Consider the following 27,098-nt stretch of genomic DNA (forward strand, 5'->3'; position numbering starts at 1 on the left):
CAGCACAGCTCCTGTCCCCTCGATAGGAAAAAAGTAATGCTCTCCGGGAGTCTGACCTCCAAGAGGGTAATACAGAAGCCCTCAGACAGCAATGGGGTGTTATCCAGTGAACCGTGTCAGCTCTGTGATGGCCCCAGGGTCCTATACATGGCATGCTAGGCCCTTCTAGATCTGAGACCCCCTTTCTTCCTACACCTCCTAATGCTGCCTCCCTCATTCTGCACCTCACAAGCCTCTATCTAAGCAGCGTCTAGTTTTCTCATTCCTGAAGTGGTGGCAAAAGATCACAGACTTGAATTAACCGAGATGGTCCTCAGCCTGTGCTCAGCACAGAGTAGGCATGCAGGAACTGTGGACTACCAGACTACAGTTCTGCTAATAGCGTCCTTAACATCACTACCCACTTCAAAGCCTAGCACACGTGATCCGGGCTTCAGCGGCTGCTTCTTAACGGAGAACCTTGGCTAGGTCACTCAGCATCCCCGGGCCGCAGTTCGGGTCTTTGTGAAATGAGACGGCAATGGGTCTGTTGTGAGAATTCAAAGGGACAAACACTCCCTGACACTTTAGCCAAGCGCAGTATGGCAGCGTGGCTCTGTCCCAACACCCATTGCTGTTTTAGCACCCCTGTGGTTGCTTCATCTGAGACACTCTTACCCGTCTGCCAAGGAGCCTATCCTGTTGGCTGTTTGCAGCCTTTTTTTTTTTTTTTTTTTTTTCCCAATGGAAACTTCCCTGATATCCAAGCCAACTCAAGCCATCCACCCTCTTCCCCGGGGCCTCCCCTGCCCATGTCCATCCTAGACAACATGAGAGGATTTCCCTGAAGAAGCCGAGGTCCACAGGCCCAGAGCCTGCTCTGCGGAATGGCCTGCATCCACAGTCCTCAATGACCTGGCAAGAAGCGAGTTCTCACACCAGCTTACTATCCCTTCCCATAACAACCACCACGACAAAATGCTAAATGGTCCCTCTCTGCCCCAAGAGGAAGGAAGGACATGCAGGGCCTGTGTGTCAGAAAACACCCCAGAAGGCTAGAGCGAAGGGTGGACCTATGACCATTCCTGTCACTTAGTGGCAAGCAGAATCTCTCCAAGCAGCCATCGGCCAGTATTGAGGTCCTCGGGGCCCGGCACAGCAGCAACTTCCTGTCCCCCACTCAAGTGGCTGAAATCTCTTTTAGGCCATTAATTCAGAGTTCTGGTATCACAGACCCTGGGAGTTTCTATGTCTCAGCTACATCTGCTGAATAACAAAGAAAATGAGCCAGAAAGAGACTCGAAGGCACACACACACACACACACACACACACACACACACACACAAAAGAATGGGGGGAAAATCAGCAAAGTGCTTGTCCTAAGTCTTGAGAACCTGAGTTATGAGTTCTTATCGTCATTACCATGGAAAGGCGGCGGGGCATGGTCAAATACCCCTGCTAACCTAGCCCTAGGGAGGCAGAGGAAGGTGGGACTCTAGAGTTTGATGGTCAGGCAGACTAACCAATCAGTAAGCTCTAAATTCGATGAGAAACCCTATCTCAAAACATATGGTAGAGAGAAAGCATGGAAGACACATGAAGTTGAAGTCTGACCTCCACTGGCTTACACATACTTATGAATGTATACACACACATGCATACACAAACACACACACACCAAAAAAAAAAAAAAAAAAAATCTTATACAAAGTGCTGGAGATGTAACTTCGCCGACAGAATCTTTGAATAGCATGCCCAAAGCCCTGTTTGCATGTTGTGGTCAGATCATCTTCTAGTACAAGGATGGCTTGCTTTGGCCTGATGTCGAGATCTGACTCCAGCCACATACAGGACTCATGTGATTCTGTGGAGGCAAACACTTCGTAGGGGTACAGTGGCTAGGGGTACAGACTGGTGGCAAAGCACTTACCAAGCAATCGGAGGCCTTGGGCTCAGTCTCCAACACTGAGGAGGTGAAAGAGAGTTCCTGTTGGATCCTTAATATGATAGACATAAGTCTCAAGTGGGAGTTGCTGTCACTTTTTTTTAAGACAGGGTCTCTCATTGCGGTCCTGGCTCACCTGGATCTGGCTCACAGAGCTCTACTTTACTCTGCTTCCTGAGTGCTGGGATTAAAGACATGGACTACCTGAAAACAGCCAGAGGAGCAGCGTGGGTGTTGGCACAAGGGAAGGTCTGGAGGTGCTGAGAGGGAAGGCCCTTGAAGCGTGCCGTGTGGCCTCTGAGCCCCAGCCTGAATGTGCAACAGGATCACGTATTGTGTGGTAAGGATCCCTTCAGCTTCCGTGACTGCCAGGGCTATCGGCTCTCCAGGGAAGATGGCAGCCTACCCAGCACACGTGGCTCTTCAAAGGTGGGATACACAGGAGGGGTGTGATTCAGTATCCAATATCCGTCAATAAACATTAGTCAGTCAGGTGCTCTGAGCACTTCAGAGTGCTCAGGACTCGAAGGCTCCTTGCTCCAACGGATGGCCCTGCCTAAAACCTTGGCCCCGAACCCCCAACTCCGCCCACCCTCACTTCTGCAGTCCTGACCAACTGTGTCCACTGCCTCCTGGAGTACTCAACGCCACCCAGCTGCCCAGAAAACCCCTGCTTGTCCTTCAAAGCCCAGATCCCAGGGATTTTGGTAAAGCAGGAGGGGAGATGTTTAATTCGGTAGCCAACCTGGCTGCTCCCTGCAGACAGTGATGTCCCCGAGGTCCGCAGCTATGTCGCAGGGTCAGTGTCGACTGAAAAGCCCAGTAAGACAAAAAGAAAACCACTCCAAAACTGGAGAGAGAGGGAGGGAGGGAGGGAGGGATAAAAAGAGAGAGGGGAGGACAGGGGAGGGGCCAGGTTTCCTCTCCCTTGACTAAGGTGACCTCCTCGCCAAGCGAAAGCTCCAGTTCACACCAGACCTACAGGTTAAATTAAGAAGCGTGAATAACCCAACCCACCAATTTGCTCCGCTTTCTGAAATACTAACCCGGAATAGAACCCAAACCCATTGCGGTCAGCCCCCACCCGCAATCACATGCCCAAATTATTTCGTGAGCTCAGCCTGGCTTTCCTCAAACACTGTGTTTTCCTTTGGTGGAGGAGGCTAGGGGCCCAACCCAGGCTCCAGGCCCAGGCTGGTGACTGTGTGTGAGCTGTTGACATCTGTTCCTGTCCCGCCTCTCGAAGCAGCAGCCAGCACACAGCATCCTCTGTTCCTTCTCAGGACCACAAGCCGCTCACTGCGGCATACCCTGCAGTGCCCGACGCTTGTGCGGATGTGCAGCTCCCCTCTCCCCACGAGGCTCCCTTCCCTGGTGCCAGGGCTATTTCTTCCCAACAGCTGGAGTTCCCGCACCTAACCCAGACAGGCACAGAGCAGGCCACACCAGGAGTCCGTTGAGACATCACAAGGCAAAGCCTCCAGCCAGGCCTCCGAGGATATCAGCCAAGCACCACTGCCTGCTCTGTAATTTCCCCTCCTTCCCAGCATCCCACGCGGAACCCCCAGGACAGGAAGGGAAGGAAGTTGCTCTTACTCAGCACTTCACGTGGCTTCCTCTCTGGTTTTTGGGGGGGGTTTTGTTGTTGTTGTTGTTTTGGGGTTTTTTTGTTTTTTTATCTCTGCCTCATGTGCTGTTTTTAAATTTGCAAAGTTGCCATGACACTGTTCCACTTCTGAGACCACCTGTGAGGCTCCAGCATCTCCCCTGATGGCACTTGCCGGCACTTGCCTGTTTATTGCGAGCAGAGGACTGCAACCTCAGGCCCTTGATGGAAACACAAGTTAATGAGTGGGCAACAGCAAGCCCGTTCTTCACGGGAAGAAAGGAAGAGTCCTGAGGCTTAAACACCTCCGTAAAACAACTGCAAATAGGCCGGGGGAGGCTGCTGGGAGCCTACGGCTTCTGTTTGCGTTTGAGGATGCTGCTTGCCAAGATGAATGGCTCTTGGAAGGCTACCTAGGCTCAGTGCTGTTCACAGCTCACCTCCAACAATGTGCCATCTTCAAGGACAGGAACTGTGCTGAGCCCCTCTCTTCAAAGGCATTCGGGAAGAAACTGCAGCTTTTCTCACCAAGGAAAATGTGATCTTTTTTTTTTTCTTCTCAGCTTTACCAACTATGAAGAAAAAAACAAGAGTGATGAAAAATAACAAAAGTGTTTATGGTTCCTCTCTCTCTCTCTCTCTCTCTCTCTCTCTCTCTCTCAGTCTTTCTTTTCTCCCTCCAAAATGGTTCCTGAGCTGGCAAGGGCAATACAAACAGCATTCACGCTTAAAAGATGCATAGAAAAACTGCATGCCCCCCTCTAGGTCCCCACTGTTCTGCAGGTCAGCCCGCACCTCAGTACCATCCTTGTCAGCAAGGAAACCAGGTCACCCATTGCAACAGGCCAAAGCTGCTCAGCCTGGCTCCCTGAAGAGAGAAAGAAACACCTGTTCTTGGCATCACTCTTTTCATAGCAGAGGGAGAGGGGAATGTAACAAAACAGTCTTTTTCTCCAACAAAAATTAATTCCGCCAGCCCCAGAAAGGACTATAAACCAGAAGCCACTTCACAATGGTTTAAGAAACATGAGACCTGGAAATGAACCTCAATTTTGTCACCTGTGAAGTGAGGTTCTTTACCTGACCCCACATCAAAGGCGTGTTGTAAAAAATATTTGAACGATATCTTCAAAATGCCTGTGGCTTCTCAGAAGGCAAAAAAATAGAGTGGAAGATGAGGCTGTAAAACGAGGTGTGTGGGCGGAGGAGCCGGCCCAGCCTTAGGAGCCCTTGCTCTTGCAGAGGACCCGGGTTTGGTTCCCAGCATCCACATGGCTGCTCACAGCTGTCCGTAATTCCAGTTCCAGGAGATCTGGCGCCTTCCCTGGGTACTGGGAATGCAAGCACTTTAACTCGGGCAAAATATCCACAGACATAAAATAAATATTTTCAATTTTTGTGATAAATGCGTCGGGGATACAGAGATGACTCAGTGGCTAAAGCACTTTCCACACAAGCATGAACACTGGCGTTTGGACCCCCCCAAAACCCACATAAATGCAGGGATGAATGTGGCAATCTGCCTGGAAGTCCACCCTGGCAGGCAGACACGGGATTCCCAGAGCAAGCTGGCTACTGAGACTAGTCCTCTCAGTGAGCTCTGGGTTTGACTGAGAGACCCTGCCTCAGTGAGGAAGGAGAGAGATGAAGTCTTGACATCAACTTTGTGCCTCCACATACGGCACCTGTGCACGAACACACACACACACACACACTCGCTAACACGTATACACACAAGAAAACAGAAAATTGAAAACAATTCTTTATCTAAAAGTTAACTTTAATAAAATGCTCATAAATGAATGAGACAGGTTATTAGGCAATGATCAGAGACCGGTTTAGCGGCCAGCACACCAGGACCTCCAAGAAGATAGTTGGGATCCTGAGGGACTGGGTCACATCAGTTCCTGAAGGTGACCTGTGCAGCTGGTCACGGTCAGGATGGCCTCCCCAGGGCAGAGAGAAGGGTCATCTTACCTCGCCATGCTGCCAGTGTCCGCCCCGCCACCTCTCACAGCTCCAGCAAGACTTCCCCGTTCTCATTCCTCCACACACCAGTGTGTGGCCCGGCCTTACAGAGCCAAACACCCGCAGACTGAGCCCTCTGAGCCGTCGAGTGAAGCGATCCCAACCCTGGAGTTATCCCACTTCCTCAGCCTCTCATCCTTCAGTATGCTTCACCCCCGCCCCCGCAGTGGCCATCTTCCTCCTGCCATCGCCACCTTCAGCCTCACCACAGCCCTCCCATCATAATCCCACCCCTACCCACCACTGCACTTCCGCCCACCCAGTCCTCACTCCTTTCCTCTACCAGGTTGAAGAAATGGCACCCAGAGACGCAAGATCGCTGCTCGACACTGTCCTTCAAATCTATCATCAGAGAACCTTTAACAAGTTGGCTGAGACACACAGCAGCCATGACCACGGCGCCACGCTGAATGGCTGCAGTCCACCAGGGCCTATTCCAAACGCGTCACACGGACTCATAACTGCTGTGTTCAGAAAGCTGCTGTCATCTTACAGGCTGGACACTGAAACACAGAGACCCTAAGCGGCTAGCTTAAAGCTTGCTGTGAGTAACTGTCCGACAGGGACTCAGCATGGGCCCGGCAGCTCAACGGCCTGTCCCCTTAAACAGTTGTCACACTGTCAGCTCACAGACTCAGTCTTGGGCACCTTAGGTTCCCTGGGTTTAGGATGCCGGTGCCACCAAGTGAAGCAGGGCACAGTAGCAGCTCACACTCTTGGCTCCTGCTGGAAGGGCAAAGCTGCCTCCCACAGCCAGGCCCTGTGTTGACTGTGTGCACTGTGTATAGTCTGCTCTCTGCGCCCTTCCTCGCACCTCGTGAAGTGATATGTCAGGAGCAGACATGCTCCTGTTTTATATGTAAGAAAGCTGAAGCTCAGAGAAGACAGTAAGTAGACATGTCTCAGAGGACTCACATGTCTCCAGCGCATACCAAACATTCTGAGAGGTCCTCTCCTGGGGCCCCAGCATCTAGGATGGAGTCTGGGAAGGCCAGCCTCCAATAGCTTTGTGAGCCAGTGAGTGAGTGAGTGACTGACTGACTGACTGAGAGTCAGAGTGAGTGAGTGACTGACTGACTGACTGACTACTGACTGACTGACAGTCAGAGTGAGTGAGTGACTGACTGACTGAGAGACTGAGAGACAGAATGAGTGAGTGAGCCAGTGAGTGAGTGAGTGACTGAGTGACTGACTACTGACTGACTGACTGAATGAATGACTGAGAGTCAGAGTGAGTGAGTGAGTAAGTGAGTGAGTGACTGACTGACTGACTGACTGAGAGACTGAGAGACTGAGAGACAGAATGAGTGAGTGAGTGAGTGAGTGAGTGAGTGAGTGACTGACTGACTGACTGAAACCTGGCTCATAACTGGGGTGAGAGAAGGACACCCAAAAGGCCTTACAGGTCAGGGATCTAGGAGGCTGAAGAAACGTTCATTTCAGAACCCTCCGAACAGGCGCCTCACACACTGACACACCAGACCGCTTTCTTCCAGCCTGACCTACTTCGGGCCGAGCAGGGTTTGCAGAGCTGTTCTCCTGAACAAATGGTGCTGACTTGTAAAAGTGGCTTGCTGCCCTTTGCAATTAGATGCTTTGAGACCTCTCTTCTGTGCCCTGCAATAAAGACAGTCACCTAAGTGCTGATGCGGCCAAAGGACAAGGGAATATGTGAAACTGTTCCCATTAAAATCAGCCCTAGGGGCCAACAGTAAAACCAAGCAGCAGGCCTGGCTGGGTCCTCAGGTTTTCAGCACAGGATCACAGCCTCTGCCCACTTCAAATGTTCTCCAAACCTTCCTTCAGACTCCCCTGGCCCACAACACACGCAAACACACACACACCTCACAAATGCTGAATTAACAGAAAACCTACAGCTGTGTGCCTATCTTGATTGGTCCTAGCCATAGCAAAACAGCAAAAGAAGTACCTTCTCTGTTCTGCAAGGTTTGAGGTGGGCGAAGAGGTGGGGGCAGGGAGGGGCAGACACAGGCCTTGAGCACTAACTCTCACGTTCTCACCAACCCTGGGGAATTCACTCTTTCATCTCTCCTTCCTGGATTCGCAGGATTCAAGACAACGATTCTTCAGCCCCTGGTGGGGAGCCGCCACGGAGCCTCCTCACAGGGCTCCGATCACACTGTGACCTCTGAGGAAAACTTGAACCAATTTCAGCACAAGAGCCAAGAGGCAAGAAGAATAAAATCCCTGCCTCGGTGACTTAACACATGGCTTGTGAGATGCCCCCACCGTGTGGTTACCTGTGGAACTGCCGTTCCTATTCCACACCCTATAGACTGGTGTCCTGTGGTCTCCGGGTGTGAGCCATGGCACATGTGCTCACACGCATCGTGAGTGCGTGCTAACGCAAGAGTAGTGGTAGCAGTAAATACTTCTGCCATCAGAGATGGCCCGATGCAGGGAGTGACTATGACCCGAAGCCCATCAACTGAGAAACACAACAAATAACTACTTTACTTCCTGAAGTGTTTGGCTGCTGGCTCGCAAGCACATCCTCTGGAGTGAGGAGAAAATGTCTCGGTGGTTGATGGGTCTTCACACAGCCAGAGTGGTGCAGGTGCTGCCTCGGACAGACACACACCCTGTTCCTTCAGCTGTGGGTGTTTCACCTCACAGAAAGCATGGCGCCTCTAGGAATGAGCCAACATCACTGTGCCATGTCCACACCTCACCCCATGAGAGGTTTCCACAGTATGGTGGTTACCATGTTTGCCTCATGTGTTTTAAGATGGTATTCACCTTCAGGCTTTCTCATTCAACCTCACTCACACTCAAAATGCAAATTCCAGGGCGGGGCGTAGCCATATCTCTAGAGCCTAGAATGTGTGTCACCATGCAATTTGGTTTGGTTAGTTTTAATATATGTTCTCGCTCTCTCATGCACACAGTGCTCTCTCGCTCTGTTTTGTTGTTGTTGTTTCGAGACAGGGTTTCTCTGTGTAGCTGTGGCCATCCTGGAACTGACCATGTAGACCAGCAGACCTCAAGCTCCCAGAGATCTGGCTGCTCTCCCTCCCAAGTGCTGGGATCAAAGGTGTGTGCCATTATGCCCAGTGAGTCACAAAAGAGTTGAGGTCCACCCGGTCTTCAGAGATAGGTTTCTCTATAGTAGTCCAGGCTGATCTCAAACCTGCCCTCTAGCCAAAGGCTGACCTTGAATGACCTTGAACTTCTCATTGTCCTGCCTCCATCTCCTAAGTTTTGTGATTTTAGGCACCAGCCTTTCGTGTTGCTAGGCATCTAGCCCAGGGCTTTGTGGATACTAGGCCAGGACTCTACCAACTGATCTACATCCCCTAATTTTGAATGATTAGGGAAGAGAAAACATGGATGGATGGATGGATGGATGGATGGATGGATGGATGGATGGACAGACAGATGAGAGCAAAAGCCCTCCTATAAACAAACTCCAAGAAAATTTTAGCAACTTGAACATTTAATCATATGGAAAGCCCAGCTCTACCATGTCCCAGCCCCTGACACTATCTTCAGGGACATGATTCACCACTCCCACAAAGTGGATGGAGACGTTGAAAGTGACTGATGAGGTAGATATTAAGGAACCTGGACTAGTGTGCTCAAAGCATGCCGAGAGCCCACAGAGCTCAGGCTACCTGTTAGTATAGGCACAGCGACAGCATCACCGGAGGCCGAAAGCCACCTGAGCCCAGCTCAGCTTCTCAGCAGCATAACCTTGAGAAGCTGCTCAACCTCTCAGCTGAGCCACACCCTCTGTTTAGACTACAGCTGTGAAGTGTCACCACCTTCGTAGGGTTCCAGGAATGAAGACTCACCACAGTCACCATGCAAGTAGCTATTACGTGAAGCACAGTGGCTGCTGTGGTATTGATTAAACAAAGCAGCCACTGGCAATGAAGAAAATTCAAGGTCAGTAGCGACTGTCTCAGACCACATGATGCCACAGCCACATTTGAAAATGTATTGGAGGGGCTGGAGAGATGGCTCAGTGGTTAAGAGCACTGGCTTCTCTTCCAGAAGATCCAGGTTTGATTCCCAGCAGGCACGTGGGGGCCCACAGCCATCTGTAAGTCCAGTCCCAGGAAATCTGACACGGTCTTCCAGCCCTCTCAGGTACTGCAGGCACACGGTGCACAGACTTACATATGGATAAGACACCCGTGCATATAAAACAAAAATAAATTTTAAAAAATAATAAATAAAATAGAGAACAAGAGAGGGAAATGCCCAGCATTGACCTCTGACCTGCACAAAAGCACAAGAGAAGTGTACTCGACTACCATTGTGCTGGCTAGTTTTGTGTCAACTTGACACAAGCTATAATCATCTATCTGAGAGAAGAGAACCTCAACTGAGAAAACGCCTCCATAAGATCATGCTGTAGGCAGGCCGGTAAGGCATTAGAGATTGATGGGAGAGCCCAGTCCATTGTGGGTGCTGCCATCCCTGGGCTGGTGGTCCTGGGTTCTATTAGAAAGCAGGCTGAGCAAGCCATGTGGGGCGAGCCAGCGAGCCGCACCCTTCCACAGCCTCTGCATCAGCTCCCGCCTCCAGGTTCCTGCCCTGCTTGAGTCCTGTCCTGACTTCCTTCAGTGATGGGCAGTGATGTAGAGAAGCATAAGCCAGACACACCCTCTCCCCAAGTTGCTTTGGTCGTGGTGTTACATCACAGCACTGGTGGCCCTGACTGAGACACACATTCACCTACATTAAGCCACACTGACACACCAAAAACATATAAAATCATTCTAAGAAAAGAAAAAAAATGTGTCTAGACTTTTAAGCTCCACGCTGAAATGTAAAGAGCTTAAAAGTTTGTCACTGCTTTTGTGTTTTTATTTTTATGTGTAAGCTTTTTCCCTATGTATATGCAAGTGTATTACATGTGTACAGTTCCCACAAAGGCCAGCCAGAGGGCAGCAGATTCCCCTGGAACCGGAGTTACAGCCAGCCGTTAAGAGCCATCCTGTGGGTGTCAGGAACTGAACCCAGGTCTCTGCAAGAGGAGTACACGCTCTTAACCACTGAGCTGTCTCTCCAGCAAAAGGTCGCTTCATTCTTACAAGGAACAAGAGAGGCAAACTGAAAGCCAATAACTCTTTGTAGCTCCATCAGAGAACTGAGCTCCCTGGGCAACAGATAGTCATAGAAGTGCACGAAGGGTATACAGATACCGCTTATTGTGAGCCTATGCCCTGGGAGGCAGGATCAAGAAGGGAAACAAATCATGAATAAACTGCTGAAAGCCTGGGGTGGGCTGACCTAAGAGTAAAGCTTCTTGCTGCTCAGTCCTAGCCCCCTACACACACACACCACTTTCATGACATCTACTTTCAGGATCTATTTGATAAAAAGTTTCTTCGTGCATCCAGCAAGAGGGAAGGGACACTGGCTGCCCAGGCATTCGGCTCTATCAGAGTGGACCTTATAGAGGACCAGTCTGATTCCAGATCCTTCTATCCAAGCACCCCATCCTCCAAAGGGAGCACTAGACAGACCCATACATGGCACGGATTAGGGAATGCTATCACCACTAATTTTAAATAAGTAATTACGATGCTGAGAGTTCTGGTAGGAAAAAAAAATGGACATTGTGCAAGAATGTACACAGATTGTACACAGATTGGAATCCTGCGAATACAAAAGGAAAGGCTGGAAACCAAGAGCCATATAAGAGAGATGGAGAGACCTTGGGTGGGCTCTCCAGAAGACGGAAACCTGGGCTGAGAAATACAGCTCAGTGGTGGAATACTGAGACCCAGGGTTCAACTCCTAGCACCACCCAAAGGAAACACACACACAAGTAGACTGAACACAGACTGAGGGTGGGATGCACCCTAAACAAACTTGGCAACCTTGAAAATACATCAGAAATTTCCCAAGTGGGAATGAAAAAAGAAAAAAGAATGAAGAACTGGAACAGAATATCTACAGACTGAGGTAGCTGAGACCACAGACATAGTGAGAGCACCAAGTCAAGAAAGAGAAAAGAGCAGAAGAAATAGCATGTGCAGTCATGTGAAGTTCCAACACTGGAGAAGGGGATCAGCACTGAGCAAGAAGATCAGGAGTTCAAGGCCAGCCTGGGCTAAATAATTACACAAAACCCTTTCTCTGCCAGGGCAGTACACTGGAAAGTTCTGCAAAGACAGGAACACAGATGAGGAACTCAGAGAACTGTGAAGGCCTACACCTCAGTAAATTGTACTCAGACTGTAGAAAACCCAGGAGATCTTCAAAGTCAGAGGTGAGCTCATTTTACCCACGCTTCAACACGAATTCACTGGAACTCTTTACACAACTGTTCAGGCAAGGAGAGAATGCAGTGAGATATTTCATGTTGAAAAGAGACAACCCCAGCCTGGAATTCTTCATTTGGCAAAAAACTGTGTTTCAACTGTCAGTGATGATTTAAATGTAAAACGCTAGCCTATAAACTCCTAGGGTATAGGAAGAGGAAATCCGGGTGACTCTGGATTTGACTTTTTGATAAAAGCATGACGGGGGAGAGGGCAAAGATCCATAATGAAGCTTGGTGATGTTTTTATTTCCAAGGTTTTTTATAATAAAGTTTAAAAATGTTTAACTTTGCTATCTATATTGTGTACTATTATAATATACTCATTTTAAAATAAAATATTTGAAATTTGAAGGTTAACAAAAGAATAAAGCAAGTTACCAAATTGGGGGGGATACAAAATACATCTGATAAAACTATATCCAAATTATACACAGAATCCTTAAAACTCAGCGTAAAATAACTTACCTTTTAAAAAAGAAAAAGTAAGACCAGGGACAAACAGGTGGCTCTGCAGTTAAGAGCACCAGCTGCTCTTGCACAGGACTGGAGTTCAATTCCCAGGGCCTACACCATGGCTCAGAGCCTTTAACTCCAGCTCCAGATATGAAGCCTTCCTCTGGCCTCCAGGTACAATGGGCACACATGCGGGGCACATATATACATGTAGGCAAAACATTCACACACAAAAACACAAAATCATCTTTTTTAAAATGGATAGTTTCCTAAAACATTGCTATATTAACAATGAGAGGACGACCAGCATCCTCAGTGAATTATGAATTCAAAGTAATGACGTAATACCACACACATATTCCAATGACTAACACCCAGGAAACAGATACTCAAAGACAATGATGGGGGAAATGGGAACTATTACATATTGCTGGTGGGATAAATAGTAAACAGACTTTGGAAAATGAGTTTTTCTCAAAGCAGTCTATGGTCTCATCCAGAAGCTGCACTGAGATTTTCACCCAAATACTACTGAAAATGTATGGCCACACATATGTCTACAAGAATGTTTCCTCCTCTGTTTCTTGAATTAAAAGTGCCCAACATCCATCAAGAGAGGAGTGGGTAGCTGGGCTGGCCCAGGTAAATCCACAAACACCATGCTGAGCCATGAAAGACACGGGGGAAATGGACACAAAGGAATTAGGCTCTTACATACCATGTGGTGCCAACCCCAACCCTTAGCGTTCTGGAAAAGGCAACACTAGAAAGACAGTAAAGACCAGCGGTTGAGAAGGGAGGGTGAGGAGTTGACACACAGAGACTTGCCAGACTGTAAATCTATTCTGCATGAAGCTGTAATGCTTTCGGCTAAACTATCTTTCAGGACAAAAGTGGACCCTAATGTGAACTCTGAACTTTAGTTAATGTGCGAGTGTTGGTTCACTCGTAACAGTCTATGAACCACACTAATGCAAATGTTAACAGACACTGGGTGGAGAGACATAGAAAGCTTCTGTTCTCTTTGCTCAATTTTCTGTAAATGTCCAACTGCTGTGAAAAGAAAACGCCTCAAGAAACTAAAAATAGAATATCCGTATGATCCTCCCATACTGTTCCTAGGCATACACACGAGAAATCTAAGCACATAAAAGAGGTGCCTGGACCATGTTTACTGTGGCATTACTCTCAACAGCCAAGCCATGGAGTCAGCATGGATGCTTATCAACAGATTCACGTTTTATTCTGCCAAAAAGAATAACATCTACGAGAAAACGAACATAAAGATCATCATCAAGCAAAGTAAGAGAAATATTCATGTTTTCTCTCATATGCAAAACCTAATTTAAAAAAACAAAAACAACAACAACAAAAAAAAAACCAAGTGGGAGAAAGAAGGGTGACTACTAGACTCTCAGGCCTTGTTCCTGGAGGAAACACAAAAGGCGGTAATGGGAGGGCATGACCAAAGCCCGTGATACACATGTATGAAATGCCACAATTAAAATTAACATGCACTAATAAAGAGGGGAAAGGAACATGAACACACTTCATTATCCCTTCTCCAATTAAATGAATACTGTAATAACTTTATTGACCTATTCCAAAATTTAGAAAAAAGTCTGTAGAAGAAAACGCATGTCTGAAAGAGCTGTGAGCAAATTGCTAATTAATGAAAAACACAGTTCACCCATAACAATCAAAATATGAGACAGCAGCTATTAAAAACGAACAGGCTTCCTTCTGCAATCCTATACATTCCTTCCCACCCCGCCACTTGTAAAGCCAACCATGGAAACTATGAAGCTGAAAGAGAAACACTTTAAATAAGAATTCATACTCCACAGAAGTAAGAATCTTTCAACTTTTATTTCTAGGATACATTCATCTGGAATCTTTGTTTCTTTACAATTTTCCCCCTAAGAGAAATGAATACAATAAAAAATATAATCCAACTACCAGCAATGTTTATAACCAGAAAGAAATCTAAAATCTCCGGTGTGATAATATAGGATATATATATTTCTTAAAAATATAAACTTCATACCAGAAATAAAGCCTGAATATTCTCTTTTGTTAAAAATATAATTTTCCTTCTTTGCTCTTCCATTCAGTTCTAAAGTCTGTATATTTAAACCAGCAATTTTAACTCTTCTTGCAAAGGTTTTGTCCAGCTTGTGCCCTGTTCTACACTAGGAATCAACTAACAATGGTCAGTCTTAGAAATGATAAGTCACAGGGACTTAAAAAATTCCCACTAGCAAACTGAGGCCTGTTTACTATTTTATCCTGTTCATGCAATTAGGAAATGTATACAAAGGAATGTTTGCAAACTATAAATTTCAACTGAAAACAAAAACATTAATTTGTTTTGACTAGAAAGGTAGCTAGCTGGCTGGGACAAAGGTGGGAATACAACTGGGACATCCACACTTACACTGGGGGTGAGGGGCATCATTACAAGGGTGCTGGAGTGGGGACTAGGGTGTCTCAGAGAGACTGGTTGCTGTGCAGTGACATGTGACTGCTTTTCTCAACTAAGAAAGAGACCAAGGACAGAGAAATGGCTCCCTAGTTGAGAGCCTGACACCACACTGAGTGGTCAAGTCATTGACCTCTGAGGACAGAACATCCCAGTCGGGTGGCTTTTCCCACCTCTGACTCCAGCAGTTGGCAGATAATCCATTTCATAACAGACTTAGGAAGCCAACATAAATGGCCTGGGGACAGCTGCCTTCATTTAAGAAGGTAACAGCAAGTCTAATTATGGACACGGGGTAACATGCGTGAGCCAGCGTGGAACCCTCTACTGCCAAGTGAACAGCGCCATGCACAGTAACTTCTGCAGTGCGTTCTGAGGAGCACAGCAGACCGAGCACGGGGTAGAGTGTGCTGGCGAACCCATGCTGGCGAGGGCCACCACCTAGTTTTCTAGGAAGGACAATAGGCACATGAAGAGGTTTTCCACCAGTCCCTGTCAAACTAGACAAGCTTAGGAAGGCAAACCAGCACTGCAGGTCAACGGCGCTGATCCAGAGACCAGAGGAGCATCCTGAGCAACTTACAGCATGAGACAGCAAGAGGGAGGCCTCCCTAAGGAGCTGAGCTGGGAGGCCCCTGGGAGGGGCAGCCCTCTCACACTGATCCTCTGTGACCCTGCAGGAATGGCCCAGTGCAGTGAGGGGATGGCTGCTGGCCTGACCCCTCCTCCCTTTGCCTCTCTGATACATTTACCCTTTCCTTTAGACCTCCAATCCCTTTCCCCCCAAGAGAATATTCAGGCCATTTATTTTCTTTTTTTCTTTTCTTTTGGTGGTTGTTTTATAAGGAGTAGACTAGCAGACTGGGAAGTCCCTAACTCAGGGGATGTCTTATGTCAGCATAAGATACTCAAGCGGGAAGAATATAGAACTTAAACGGCATTTACAGAGGACTCAAATAAACCCATCGCATACACTGAGTGACCCAGAGGACTGAAGCTAAGCAATGATATGTTTGTTAGTTTTGCCAAGGTTTAGCTATCAGACTTTAAGCCAATGTCCATATTCCAGGCAATCAGTCATTTATACTGAATTAGCACATCTTTGTGTTTTCTGCATACAACAAAAGTTGCTTTGAAATACACATATACTTAAACCAATTTACTCCCTTTTACAATCGTATCTTCATCTTACATTTAAAATATCAGCCTAAATTGTCAATGAGAGCAACAGTGGACTGAGTGACAGTATCGTTTAAATGAGATGATAATGCAAGAAAAAATCAACATTGAACTAAGAAAACAAACACAGATTAGAAACCCGTTCATACACCCAACATACCGGAAAAGAACCTCACACAGAGCCCACCGAGACCCGGGACAATGTCCATGTGCACAGCTTCCTGGTCCAGAAGGCGTGTCCTCATTGTCACTGAGGCTTGGACAGCAACTGAGCATATTCCAGACTCAGCAATTGTCCTGTAGCTCCCTGGATTACAAAATAACCTCAGCTTTCAGGAGCCACAAAAAAATTTAAAAATACTAAGAAAATTTAGAAGAAGGGTTAATATGTGTTCAAACACACTGTGCACTAATTGAACATTACAGGATAAAAATGGATGGAACCAAAGACTAAAAAGGCACAGGAAATTTTCTCCATGATTCTAGCACATCAGACGACACTCTATGGCAGCTACTCATTTTAACTAGATTATGGGTGGAGGAAATAAACTATTACCAGAATTTGCATCATTTTCTTGGAAAATCTAACAATAAAACATTAAATATATACTTTTTAAATTTTATATTTATTTGAAGAATCTTTGGTAACAATTGTGTATCTTCCACATTATAGGACTTTTGAACGTAAATGTCAAAATGCGCTTACTAGCATATGAAAGATAAACTGTGGCGCCTGCTATGCTTTGGGCTTTCGTACAACCACCTTGCACCTGACTGTTACCTTGCATGCTCACGCATTTCAACACAATACATTTAACCTGTGAATATACAAAATAAGAGGCTAATACCAGAAAGGAATTAAGACAGCAATGAGAATCAATGACAAAACATAACAATGACAACTGTTCTTAAGTAATTTATTTTTAAATTATAAGATTTACAATGCCTTGATTATGCAAAATATCATAATAGAAATTAAACTAAATCAATAAACCAAAAGAGAAAGAAAACTTTTCCTTAAATATCAGTACTTAAGCCATCTTTGTCCCAACCGCATTGTATAAAGTATGCTAATTTCAAATGTTTCACTTGCAGGTTTAATTTCTCATTTTCAATGTTTTATAAACTGTAATTTTTTTCAAATGCTATTATACCTAGTATTTATACTGCAACAGCAGCCGAATCTCACGAGTGCGATCAAATGTGGAGGTGGGGCCCAGCCTTCAGCTTTTAGCCACAGAGAGATCATCCACGTAACCAGTAGAGCAAGGTCTGCTCAAGTGACCAGAGCATGGCTTACAACACTGATGGCAGCTGCTGTCCTGTCCCTGGGATCGGAACCAACCAGCATGTGGCAGCATTACTGCTGTGGATAGTAAGACTGCTGCGGGGGCTGAGGGAAGGGGTAGGTGGGCTGCTGGGGTCCTGGGTAGGGAGCCTGTCCAGGGCTCTGGTGATACACCGGTGGGTACGGCATGTTGTACTGGCCATATGCGTAGGGGTTGTAGCCCATGGGCATGGGCATTTGGCAATACCTGATGGTGAGAAGAAAACAAAACACTGAGCTGGTACATCAAACCCCACAGAGTGAATCATACAGTCACTGCTCTAAAGTCAGGTTTCAAGAAAAACCGTTCTCCTCTATTTTCCTTCTTCTAGGAAAGAGGAGTGATGCAAAGGGCTTGTGTCAAGATACATAGAGAAAAAGCATTCCTACTATTAACTGAGTCAAAGAACATACAGTTTTAATACTACCCAGAAAATAATAGTTGAATCCAACTACTAACTGTTCACTTTAATGAGGAAGTCTAGTTCCCTAGACATGGTCCTATTCAGGACTAGAGAGATGGCACACTGGTTAAGAGCACTGGTTGCTCTTCCCAAGAACCTGGTCCAGTTCCCAGAACAAATAAACAAATGAACAAAAGGATAAATGGATTTCTACGAAGAAGGCTAACCTTCAAACACATCACATAACTGTCTAAATTTCTATTCAGTTTATTAGATACTGATATCTCCACGTACAAGTATATAATAAAGAACACCTTATTATCTTTGCTTCACATAAATAAGGACAGCCAGGGGACATATACTTAGTAAATTTCATACCAAAAAAGATGTGTTTATATAAATGCATGTTAAAAAAATAAAAATAAAAATCCTAGACACTTAGGAGTAGCTCTTGAGCTACTCAAATAAGTAATTATAACACGATTTTTAATTTCTGGGCAAGCTAACAACATGGTTATGTTCAGAGAAGGGACGAACCTATCTTTAAAGACTAATTACAGCTACAAATTAGTCAATTCTTGGTGACACAGGGTGTTACTATCTTACCCGGGATATCCTGGATAGGTAGGATATGGTGGTCCCTGAGCCTGCGGAGGGGTGGCAGAGCCAGGGGTCTGCTGTGGCGCTGGTGAGGCAGTGCCCACCCCTGTGGAGGCAGCAGCAGTGGGAGGAACTCGGTTTGCCGGAAGCACAGGAGGTGGGGGCCGGGCTGGAGGCTGGGGCTTAGCAGGCTGGAAGAGAAAGCAAGCAGTGATTCACGAAGTATGTGTCACAAACTGCTGGGAGCTGAACTGAAGGCAGCAGGCTGAATATGCAACCAAATACTCCTTCAACTGCCTCAAAATCTGCATCTCATGCTCTAGGTTTGTTCAGCCCATTTGCAAGGGGAAAGCACATTCTAAAGGTGTTGTTTCACTCAGCCTAAACATTTTGGGGGGTGAGAATTCATGAGTATCACTGTGTTTACACACTGAAGGCATTCAAACATTGGACCCTGGCCACAGGTGGGGACCACGAGTTCCCTGCACCTCAGCCTTCAAAGCTGGCCAGCTGCAGGAACACAGCAGAGGACCTGGCCTACTCACCGGCATGGTTCTTGGAGCTGGAGTTGGAGGAGCTGTTGCATGTCCCCCTGCTGGGGAGGACTGATAGGCCGGGGGAGGGATGGATGGAGCGCTGGGCTCTCTGGCGATGCTCTGCTGCAGATCCCTTGTGAAAGACAAAGTGTTAGACTGACACCGTGAAAAAAAAAATCTAAGATGTCACTTTTTTTGTTTTTAATTCACATATGAAGCAAAAAATGACTCCTAACTCTATTTTTAAAACCTAACAGAGGGTGGATTGATTTTTCTCAGACATCTTAGTTACAACTCAAATAGTCTGCTTCCTATCTAAGAGTCAATTACAAAACAAAGAGCTAGTAGCACAACTGTCAGAACTCCGACCCACAGTCACATGGCTAACACTTTAATCAGGGTATGACATCAGTGTCCACACAAAATAAATCCAAGCACCAGGGATGCAGACACAGAAAAGGTGCAAGTTTGGGGCCAGCCTGGCTATCTAGTGGAAAGCCTGTCTCAAACAAACAACAGAATAAAACAAAGATGAGCACTAATTATGCAAATCATTGTGTTAATTTGTAGAACAATTTTCGACCTGTTATTTAAAGATATATGGCACTGAACTATTTTATGTTAAAAGATAATATAACAATGTCACTAGGGTCACCTGCCACTTGGGTCATCTGTCATCAGGGTCATCTGTCATTGAGATAATCTGTCACTCATGTCATCTGTCACTAGGATCATCTGTCACTAGGGTCATCTGATACCATCTGTCACTAGGATCTCTGTCCTTAGGGTCATTCTCACTAGGGTCCTCTGTCCCTAGGGTTGCCTGTCACTAGTGTCATATCTCACAGAGGTCCACACACTCAGTGACACGATGGTCATCAGCCTCCCAGGGCACACTCAATATCTGCAGTAGGACCACTAGTCCTGAAGTGGCCATTAGTCACCCTATCACAGCCACCTCTCACCCACCACCTACACCTCCACCCTCACAAATGGGCCCAGATGAAAGATAAATTAGACACACTATAAAAGAAAAGGATGTATGTAGGTACTTAATGTAAGTAAATACTGCTAACACATGTAGTGCTTTTAGTCAATATTAATACTCTAAACATCAGATTGGAAAGATCTAAAGTATATACATATACAATAAAGCCTTAGCACAGACTTTTCCTTTACGTACTCCAGTAATTAACATATTCATGGGTGATCCAAAGAGCCATCCAGAAACAGACAATTTCTTAAGTTTCCTAAATATATATAGACGTATATCCATATATGAGTGCATATACATGTATGTGTATATGTCCGTACATATATGTGTGCATATACATACATATACATGCTTAATTAGGGTTACCCTGCACAAAGGACAAATAAAAAGTCTAGTGCCAGGTATGGATAGCTCCCCTTAAGGTGTCAGTCAAAGTTTGCTAAATTCTGTTCATTTATTCACGTAAACACAGCATCTTTGTGTGAATATAGGTCAACTTCTCTGGGTTACCTGCTATGTCAGTCCTCTGACATACAGGCCCCGCTTTCTTAATGGCTCCTGCAGAAAGAAAGGACCGTTGTTTTCTCAAGTGTTCACCTGTCTTCTTTTTCTCAAGTGTTCACCTGTCTTCCCTAGACTAATACTCCTGAGCCTTTCCACATCTATACCCAGCTCTACTCCCACACTCAGGGTTTCTCCTCTTCTTCATTCTTTCATCCCAGAGCAAGATGCCCTATGGCTCTGTGAAATACTCAGAAGAGAAGGCAATTGCTGCACCAGCACCACCCAGTTCGCCCCAAACACAAGAAAGTCGCTGTAAGTACAATCTGATGCACAAAATAAACTCACTTCAAGAGCTCGTCTCTCTCTGTCTTCCGGGCAAACACTATGTCACTGCATTTGTTCTGGAACCTGACCAGGATTTCAGTCAGCTCATTGTAAAACTATAAGCAGAGAGCAAATACAAGTAAGAAGTTAAAAAGCAATTTTAATCTAGGGAAAAACAAAATCTAACAATAATTTATCACTGATGCTGAAACTAGAAGCTGAAGTCATTCATGCCATCAACTGAGTTAACGTAGTACTAAACATATTCTAAGACTGGTAAGGAAATAAAACTAATGCGATCATGTTTACAAAATACTGGCACTAAATATTAAATGACAGTAAGTTAAAAGTTTTATAACTGGGAACATGTTCCCAGTCCAACAAAAACCAACTATTAAATGACGACTGTAATCTACTGTCATGCGGGCTACACCTGTATGATAACTACAGAAATGCAGGCACCACTGCAGATAACACCAAGGCTCTCTGGAGAACTCCTCACGTTATCTGCTTGAACAACGCATGAGTCCCAATAAATGGCACCACACTGTCCCCATTCCAAGGCTTGACATTCAAAGGCCTGCTGAGGATGAATACCGCATCTCATCAAATCAACTTTACTCAGTGCCCATTATGGAGTTAAGAAGCAAAAGGAATTTTACATCTGAAAAATTTAAAAATCACTTGTCTCAAAAGCAAAATAATCTGAAATACAAAAAAAAAAAAAAAAAAAAAAAATTCTAAACCCTTTCATGTACAAAGGGAAGAAAGCACTTGGAACATATCTGAAAACCACTTTGACACTCAGGCAGGTCCCAAGTCTGACATCACCACACCACCAGCACAGAAGATCAAAGCCATGTGTCACTTCTATCACAGATGAGTCCAACCAGCCTTTAAGAAGATGCCACTGGCTTCTGATACCTCTAATTCCTGCTATCTGCAATATGTTAGTCCCTTCTCTACAAAATTTATTCTTCAAAGTTCTGCCAAGATGTTGCTGCCTCCACTGAGAGTTCTTGCTCTACAAGCCTGACTGAGGCAAACAGCACTAAAACCAAATTAAAAGCACAATACTTGATCCACATGTAAAATCAACAGCATCCCACTTTCCTTTCCCATCTGTAATCATTAGCTCTCGTCCCTCACGTAAGCACGCATACCTTTGTGCCCTCCTTCAAGTTAGCCACAAGTTCAACAAAGTTATCATATGCAGTTGCCAGGTTCTTCAGAACTTCTTCTCTTAAGTTAGCTTCATTGTTAGACTGCTTCATTTTAGAGAATTCTTGGTGTGAGACCTTGGTGAAAAAAAAACAAACAAAATGTATATTTACTATAAATTTAATTCAGCTTAAAATACTTTTACGTTTTCATTCATTTCTTATTTATTGAATGCACGTGGGGGGGAAGAGTTCCTATGCCACAGTACACATCTGGAAGTCAGAGGACTAATTTCAGGAGCTGGTTCTTCCATTACACAGGTCCCAGGGATTGGGCTCTGGTCATCAGGATTGCTGACATACATCTTTATCCCCTTAAACCATCTTGACAGTCAATCAAAATCTTTGTACTGGGGCTAGGTATAGTGGCACACACCTTTAATCCCAACATTAGGGAGGCAGAGGCAAGCAGATCTCTAAAACCACCAAGCCTGTCAGGGCTACACCATTAAGCCCATCCTAAAAAAACAAAAATACAACAATAACAACAAATGTACAGATCTCTTCCAATTAGGACATTGTGATTGATGATATGCACCATTATAAGTATCTGAAATTTGTTTTGTGTCAATATACTGCTTTGACTTTTTTTCTTAAGAAAAAAATATCACAAATCCAATGGATAGCAAAACATAATCAATAATGGTAATCAATTTTTAACATTCAATAACACAAAAAGCACCCAGATAAAAACTGTTTATTTTAGAATACTTTATACCACCACAGAATTCTGCACATTCACTGATAAAAGGCAAAGTCTCAAGTCTTGTTAGTCCAAACTGATGTGTAAATAAATGCACAGTAAAGTCCATTATGTATTTGCCAGACAATTCAGCAGGCAGCAATGATCCCAACTAATTTTGAATCTTCCTTACATGTGGCAAGAAAAATAAAAAGGAAACACTACAAATGAATAGGAAAACATGAGCCTGAAGTAGCAATGCCTTCTAAACAGCATCTAGCACTCTAGACAGAGAAGTGGCTTTGTTTCTAGTGCTGGGAACTGAACCAAGGGCCTTACACACAACAGGTGAATACAGCCACTGAGAGTGCATGCTGCTCCTAACACAGCACTCAGGAGGGAGACACACAAGGATGGCAAGTTTGAGACCCACCTGTGTCACAGTGACAGTGAGTTCCAGGCCACCTGGGCTGTAGAGAACCTTTATTTTTGCAAACTATACAGATATACCATGTTCTGCTCTGTGAATTCTTCAACGGTCATAGGTCTGGCACACACCTCCTATTAAATATATAAATTTACCTGTATATTTTTTAGAAGTCCCTCCTGTTTCTTCAGAGACTCTTGGACTTTAGTGGTTAGACCACCATAGATCCGATCCAGCTCAGTGACAGAAAGAGCCTCCTCATTTATCACACCATCCTGGGCCAGAGCTGTCAAAAACTTGCTTGTCATGTCAAAATTCACTGACTTCAGGTCATTCTCAAGACCCTCTCTTTCCTTCTTTATTTCATCAAGATTTGACAATAAGGATTTTAAGACATTTACAACCTAAACAGTAAAGACATACATGGTCAGTGGAAGGGCAACCCTGGGAACAAAGCCCAAGGCTGAGGAATAATATCCCTGAGCACTACCTCTTGGGTCCTTAACATTTTTTATATTTTTGAGACACAAAACTTTAGTATTGGAAACAAATGTTCCCGTCAAAGTCAAACAGTTACAACCAAAAAAATATTTCAAACTAAGTTTGGTATTACACGCTTTTAATCCTAGCATTGGGAAGCAGAGGCAGTGGACAACTATGAGTTCAAGGCCAGCCTGGGCTACATATTAAGTTCTAGGTCAGCCAAAGCTATATACAGAGAGCCTGTCAGAAAGGAAGGAAAAAGGGGGAAAGGAAAGGAAAAGGAAGAGGAAAGAAAAGGAGATAGAAAAGGAAAAATAAGAAGAGGAAAGAAAAGGGAAGAGGAAAGGAAGGAAAGGAAGAGGAAGAGGAAATGGAAGGGGAGAAGAAAGGAAAGGAAAAGAAAAAAAAAAAGGAAAGGTTAAGTTAGATTTCCGGGCTATGAATACATGTCATTGTTTTCAGCGTGCCTAACATACATGAGAGCCTGGATTCAATCCCCAGAACCACTGTTTCAAAAGAAGGAAAAAACAGTATTTCTGCACTGGAATACCAATAGTCCACATGGTGGACTTAGTGACTTTTTAACCAGGGCAGGTGAGTTCCTGGAAAGTTCAATATTCTCATTTGCAAGATAGAAGTACCTGTTTCAGAACCACTATAAAGAACAACGTGATCCATGCTTTCAACAGAATTTCCTGTATAGGGCAGAGCCCCACCATGCTCCCATTATTCTCTGTTATTCAGATTTGTAATACCAGCACAGGGCAGAGCCCACTATGCAGCCATTGCTACCTAGCTCCTCAGCTTTATGTATTCAGCAAACACTGAACACATTTTCAACTACATAGAGGCTTTGAAATCAAAGCATTCAGATAGATTTAAAAAAAAAAAAACAATATAAAACAGATCAGAAATTAAAATCTCATTTATTTAGTGAACTTAAGCTACCTCTTTAATTATGTGCCATATTTTTTATTTAACAAGGTGGAGTAATGTGTGTGAGTTTAAAGTGTTAGAAAACTATTGCATATTGGGAGGACTAGGAGATGGCTCAATGAATGAACATTAGTACCTGAGCACTAATGCTTTTTAAAAAGGGCTGCAAACAGTGGCACATGCCTGTAACCACCCCATCCCAGTGAGGGAGGAAGTGGTGAGGTGAAACAGCAGGAGGGACACAGGGACTTACTGCCCTGATAGTCAGGCCAAACACTGAGCTTCAAATTTACCAAGACCCTGTTTCAAAAGATGGGAAGAAATGATGGAGGAAGAAACCCAGTAACAATCTCTGGCCAACTCAAGTGTGTGCTCATGCACATGTGAGCATGTACTACTGCTCACCTGTGCGTGCACACGCGCGCACACGCACGCGCACACCACAAAATAAATTCTTTTTCTACTAGCACATTTGATAACAGACTAAGTTTGTTTTAAAACAGTCTGCAGACTGTCTGGCTAACAAAAAAAAAATTCAGAATGAGAAAAAAGGCAGGAAAGAAGAAGTGATGTCATCCTCATTTTTCATCAGCCAAAAATGAATGTAAGCTGTGGAGGAATGGAAATCTGCAGAAGAGCAAAGAAGCTAAGACCCACCATTGGAGGACCACTATCTGCAGACAGACTGTGTACTTCTGACAGCACAGAAACTCAGAACCTCTCACAAGCTGCCAGTGCTTCTTCCCAGATGAGGGAGACGGAAATTTTTGGCATTAGGTTTGGTCACACTGTCTATGGAGTATTAAAGTCTATGAGAGTCAGAGGAGCAGGCTCAGAGAGCAAATCAATCAATGAGTTGCCTAAGCTACAACAACAACAACAAACCATTGGTGAACACTTAAATGAACTCTCATATAATGCCCACACATCACAAAGCATTCATCAGTCTCTATTTTCATAGTCATTTAAGACTGTAGGAACCATTCTTAACTTACATGTCATATAAAAACACGAGGGAGACTGGGCCCTTAAGCTTGTCTGTTGGGTGGTCTTAGACTATGGCACCCTTTACGGCACTTACCATTGTCAAACACATTAGGGACATGAGGAACTCTAACTTTGCTAATAGTGTCAGGCTTTGTCACTTTATTTCAGAGAAGGGAAATATGAAGCAAGAACAGAACAGAGAAATAGGACCCAACACCAGCTATCCTGGAGGCTTCTCCCTCCAAGAAGGCCACCGTGCTCAGCACAGCTCCTGGTACACAACATTGTTCTGATCCATGGTGATGAGCACTCCTGCCTTCTCAGTACTTGTTGATAAACATTCTCCAGTTGAAAGAACAAGAGAGGGAGCTGGAGAGATGATTTAGAAATTAAGAGCACTTGCTGCTCTTTCATAGGACTTGAGTTCAGTTCCCAGGACTCACACAGGACAGCTCCCAACTGTCTCTAACTCCAGCTCCAGGAGATCCAATGCCTTTGGGCTCCAGAGGCATCTGTACTTATACACACACACCCACACACTGATAAACACACCTGCACATAAAAATAAAATAAAACAGATCTAAAATAAACAAAACAAAACAACAAGAAGATGAAAGGGTATGCCTACCAATTTAGAAAGTGCCTGGGTGTGGCTTAGATTCCGCCATGACGGAGAACTAGCTCAGTACCATGGACAACACTCTGAATCCAATGGACACTGACTGGTGAACACAGCAGTAATGCCAGCTCTTAAGAAGTAGAGGCAGGAGAGAAGTCCAGGGTCATCTCTGGCTACACAGCAAGCCTGAAGGCAGCCTGAGCTACACTAGGCACTGTGTTAAAAAAGGAAAGGGAGCAGGAGAGAAGCTATTCAGAGAACACAGCTTTAGGCAGTACTCCTCCAAGAAGGTGTTTTTCAAGTGAAGATGCCCACTCCTCTGGCCAGATTCAGGGATCTGAATCTGGGTAAGGTCTTGCAGGCCCAAAACAAGATTTCTGGCTCCAATGCACAACCCCATGTGGTAGCCCCAAGCATCCACTGGAAGGATCTTCAAGAATAGATTCCCAGCAGTCTGAGCATTCACTCTTCAGACTGTCAATATTCTAATACTAGACACCCAAACAGACTGATGGGAAGAGGGTATTCTTCACAGTAACAGAAAAAAATCTCCATCATCTTTGGCTTCTGAACAAAGTATATGTTACAAAACTATCAATTCAATAACTGTTTCAAATGGCTATATGTTTGGCTTTTGTTTTTTTTCTCTCCTACTGAAAGTAAGTTTTTTAAAAATGACTGCTAATGATATTCTGCTATATTCACAAATCAGTGCTTCAGCCAACCATCATCAGAGAGGCTCCTCTGGCAGCAAATGGAAACAGATGCAGAGACCCACAGCCAGACATTATGTGGAGAGAGTCTAAATTGGAGGTCTCCACCAAATATCCCCCCTCAGAAGAAGAGGTGGAAAGTTTGTAGGACCCAAAGGGGATAGAGAACACCAGTAGAGCAAGACCCTCAGAATCAACTGAGCAAGGTGCATATAAGCTCACTGAGACTGAAGCAACAACACAGGGCCAACAGAGGTCTATATTAGATCCTCTACATATATATTAAAGCTATTCACTTAGTATTTTTATTAGACGCCTGACTGTAGGAATCAGTGGATCTCTGACTCTTGTACCTGCTCTTTGGACTC

General features: G+C 44.9%; 1 protein-coding gene across 1 annotated transcript in view; it reads right to left on the bottom strand.

The window, feature by feature from the left end:
* Positions 1-14,163: 14,163 nt before the first annotated feature.
* Positions 14,164-27,098, bottom strand: part of Pdcd6ip (programmed cell death 6 interacting protein) — a 48,147-nt gene continuing 35,212 nt past the window's right edge. Inside the window, exons 13-18 of the mRNA XM_055601582.1 lie at positions 23,148-23,396; positions 21,827-21,961; positions 20,685-20,779; positions 18,851-18,974; positions 18,312-18,496; positions 14,164-17,509 (exon numbers count right to left, since the gene is read on the bottom strand). Coding sequence (XP_055457557.1) covers positions 17,335-17,509; positions 18,312-18,496; positions 18,851-18,974; positions 20,685-20,779; positions 21,827-21,961; positions 23,148-23,396 — 963 coding nt within the window. The 3' untranslated portion in view covers positions 14,164-17,334. The remainder of the gene's footprint in view (positions 17,510-18,311; positions 18,497-18,850; positions 18,975-20,684; positions 20,780-21,826; positions 21,962-23,147; positions 23,397-27,098) is intronic.

Source organism: Psammomys obesus, unplaced genomic scaffold (assembly GCF_907164565.1).
Source record: "Psammomys obesus unplaced genomic scaffold, mPsaObe1.curated_primary_1811, whole genome shotgun sequence".
Classification (NCBI taxonomy): Eukaryota; Metazoa; Chordata; class Mammalia; order Rodentia; family Muridae; genus Psammomys; species Psammomys obesus.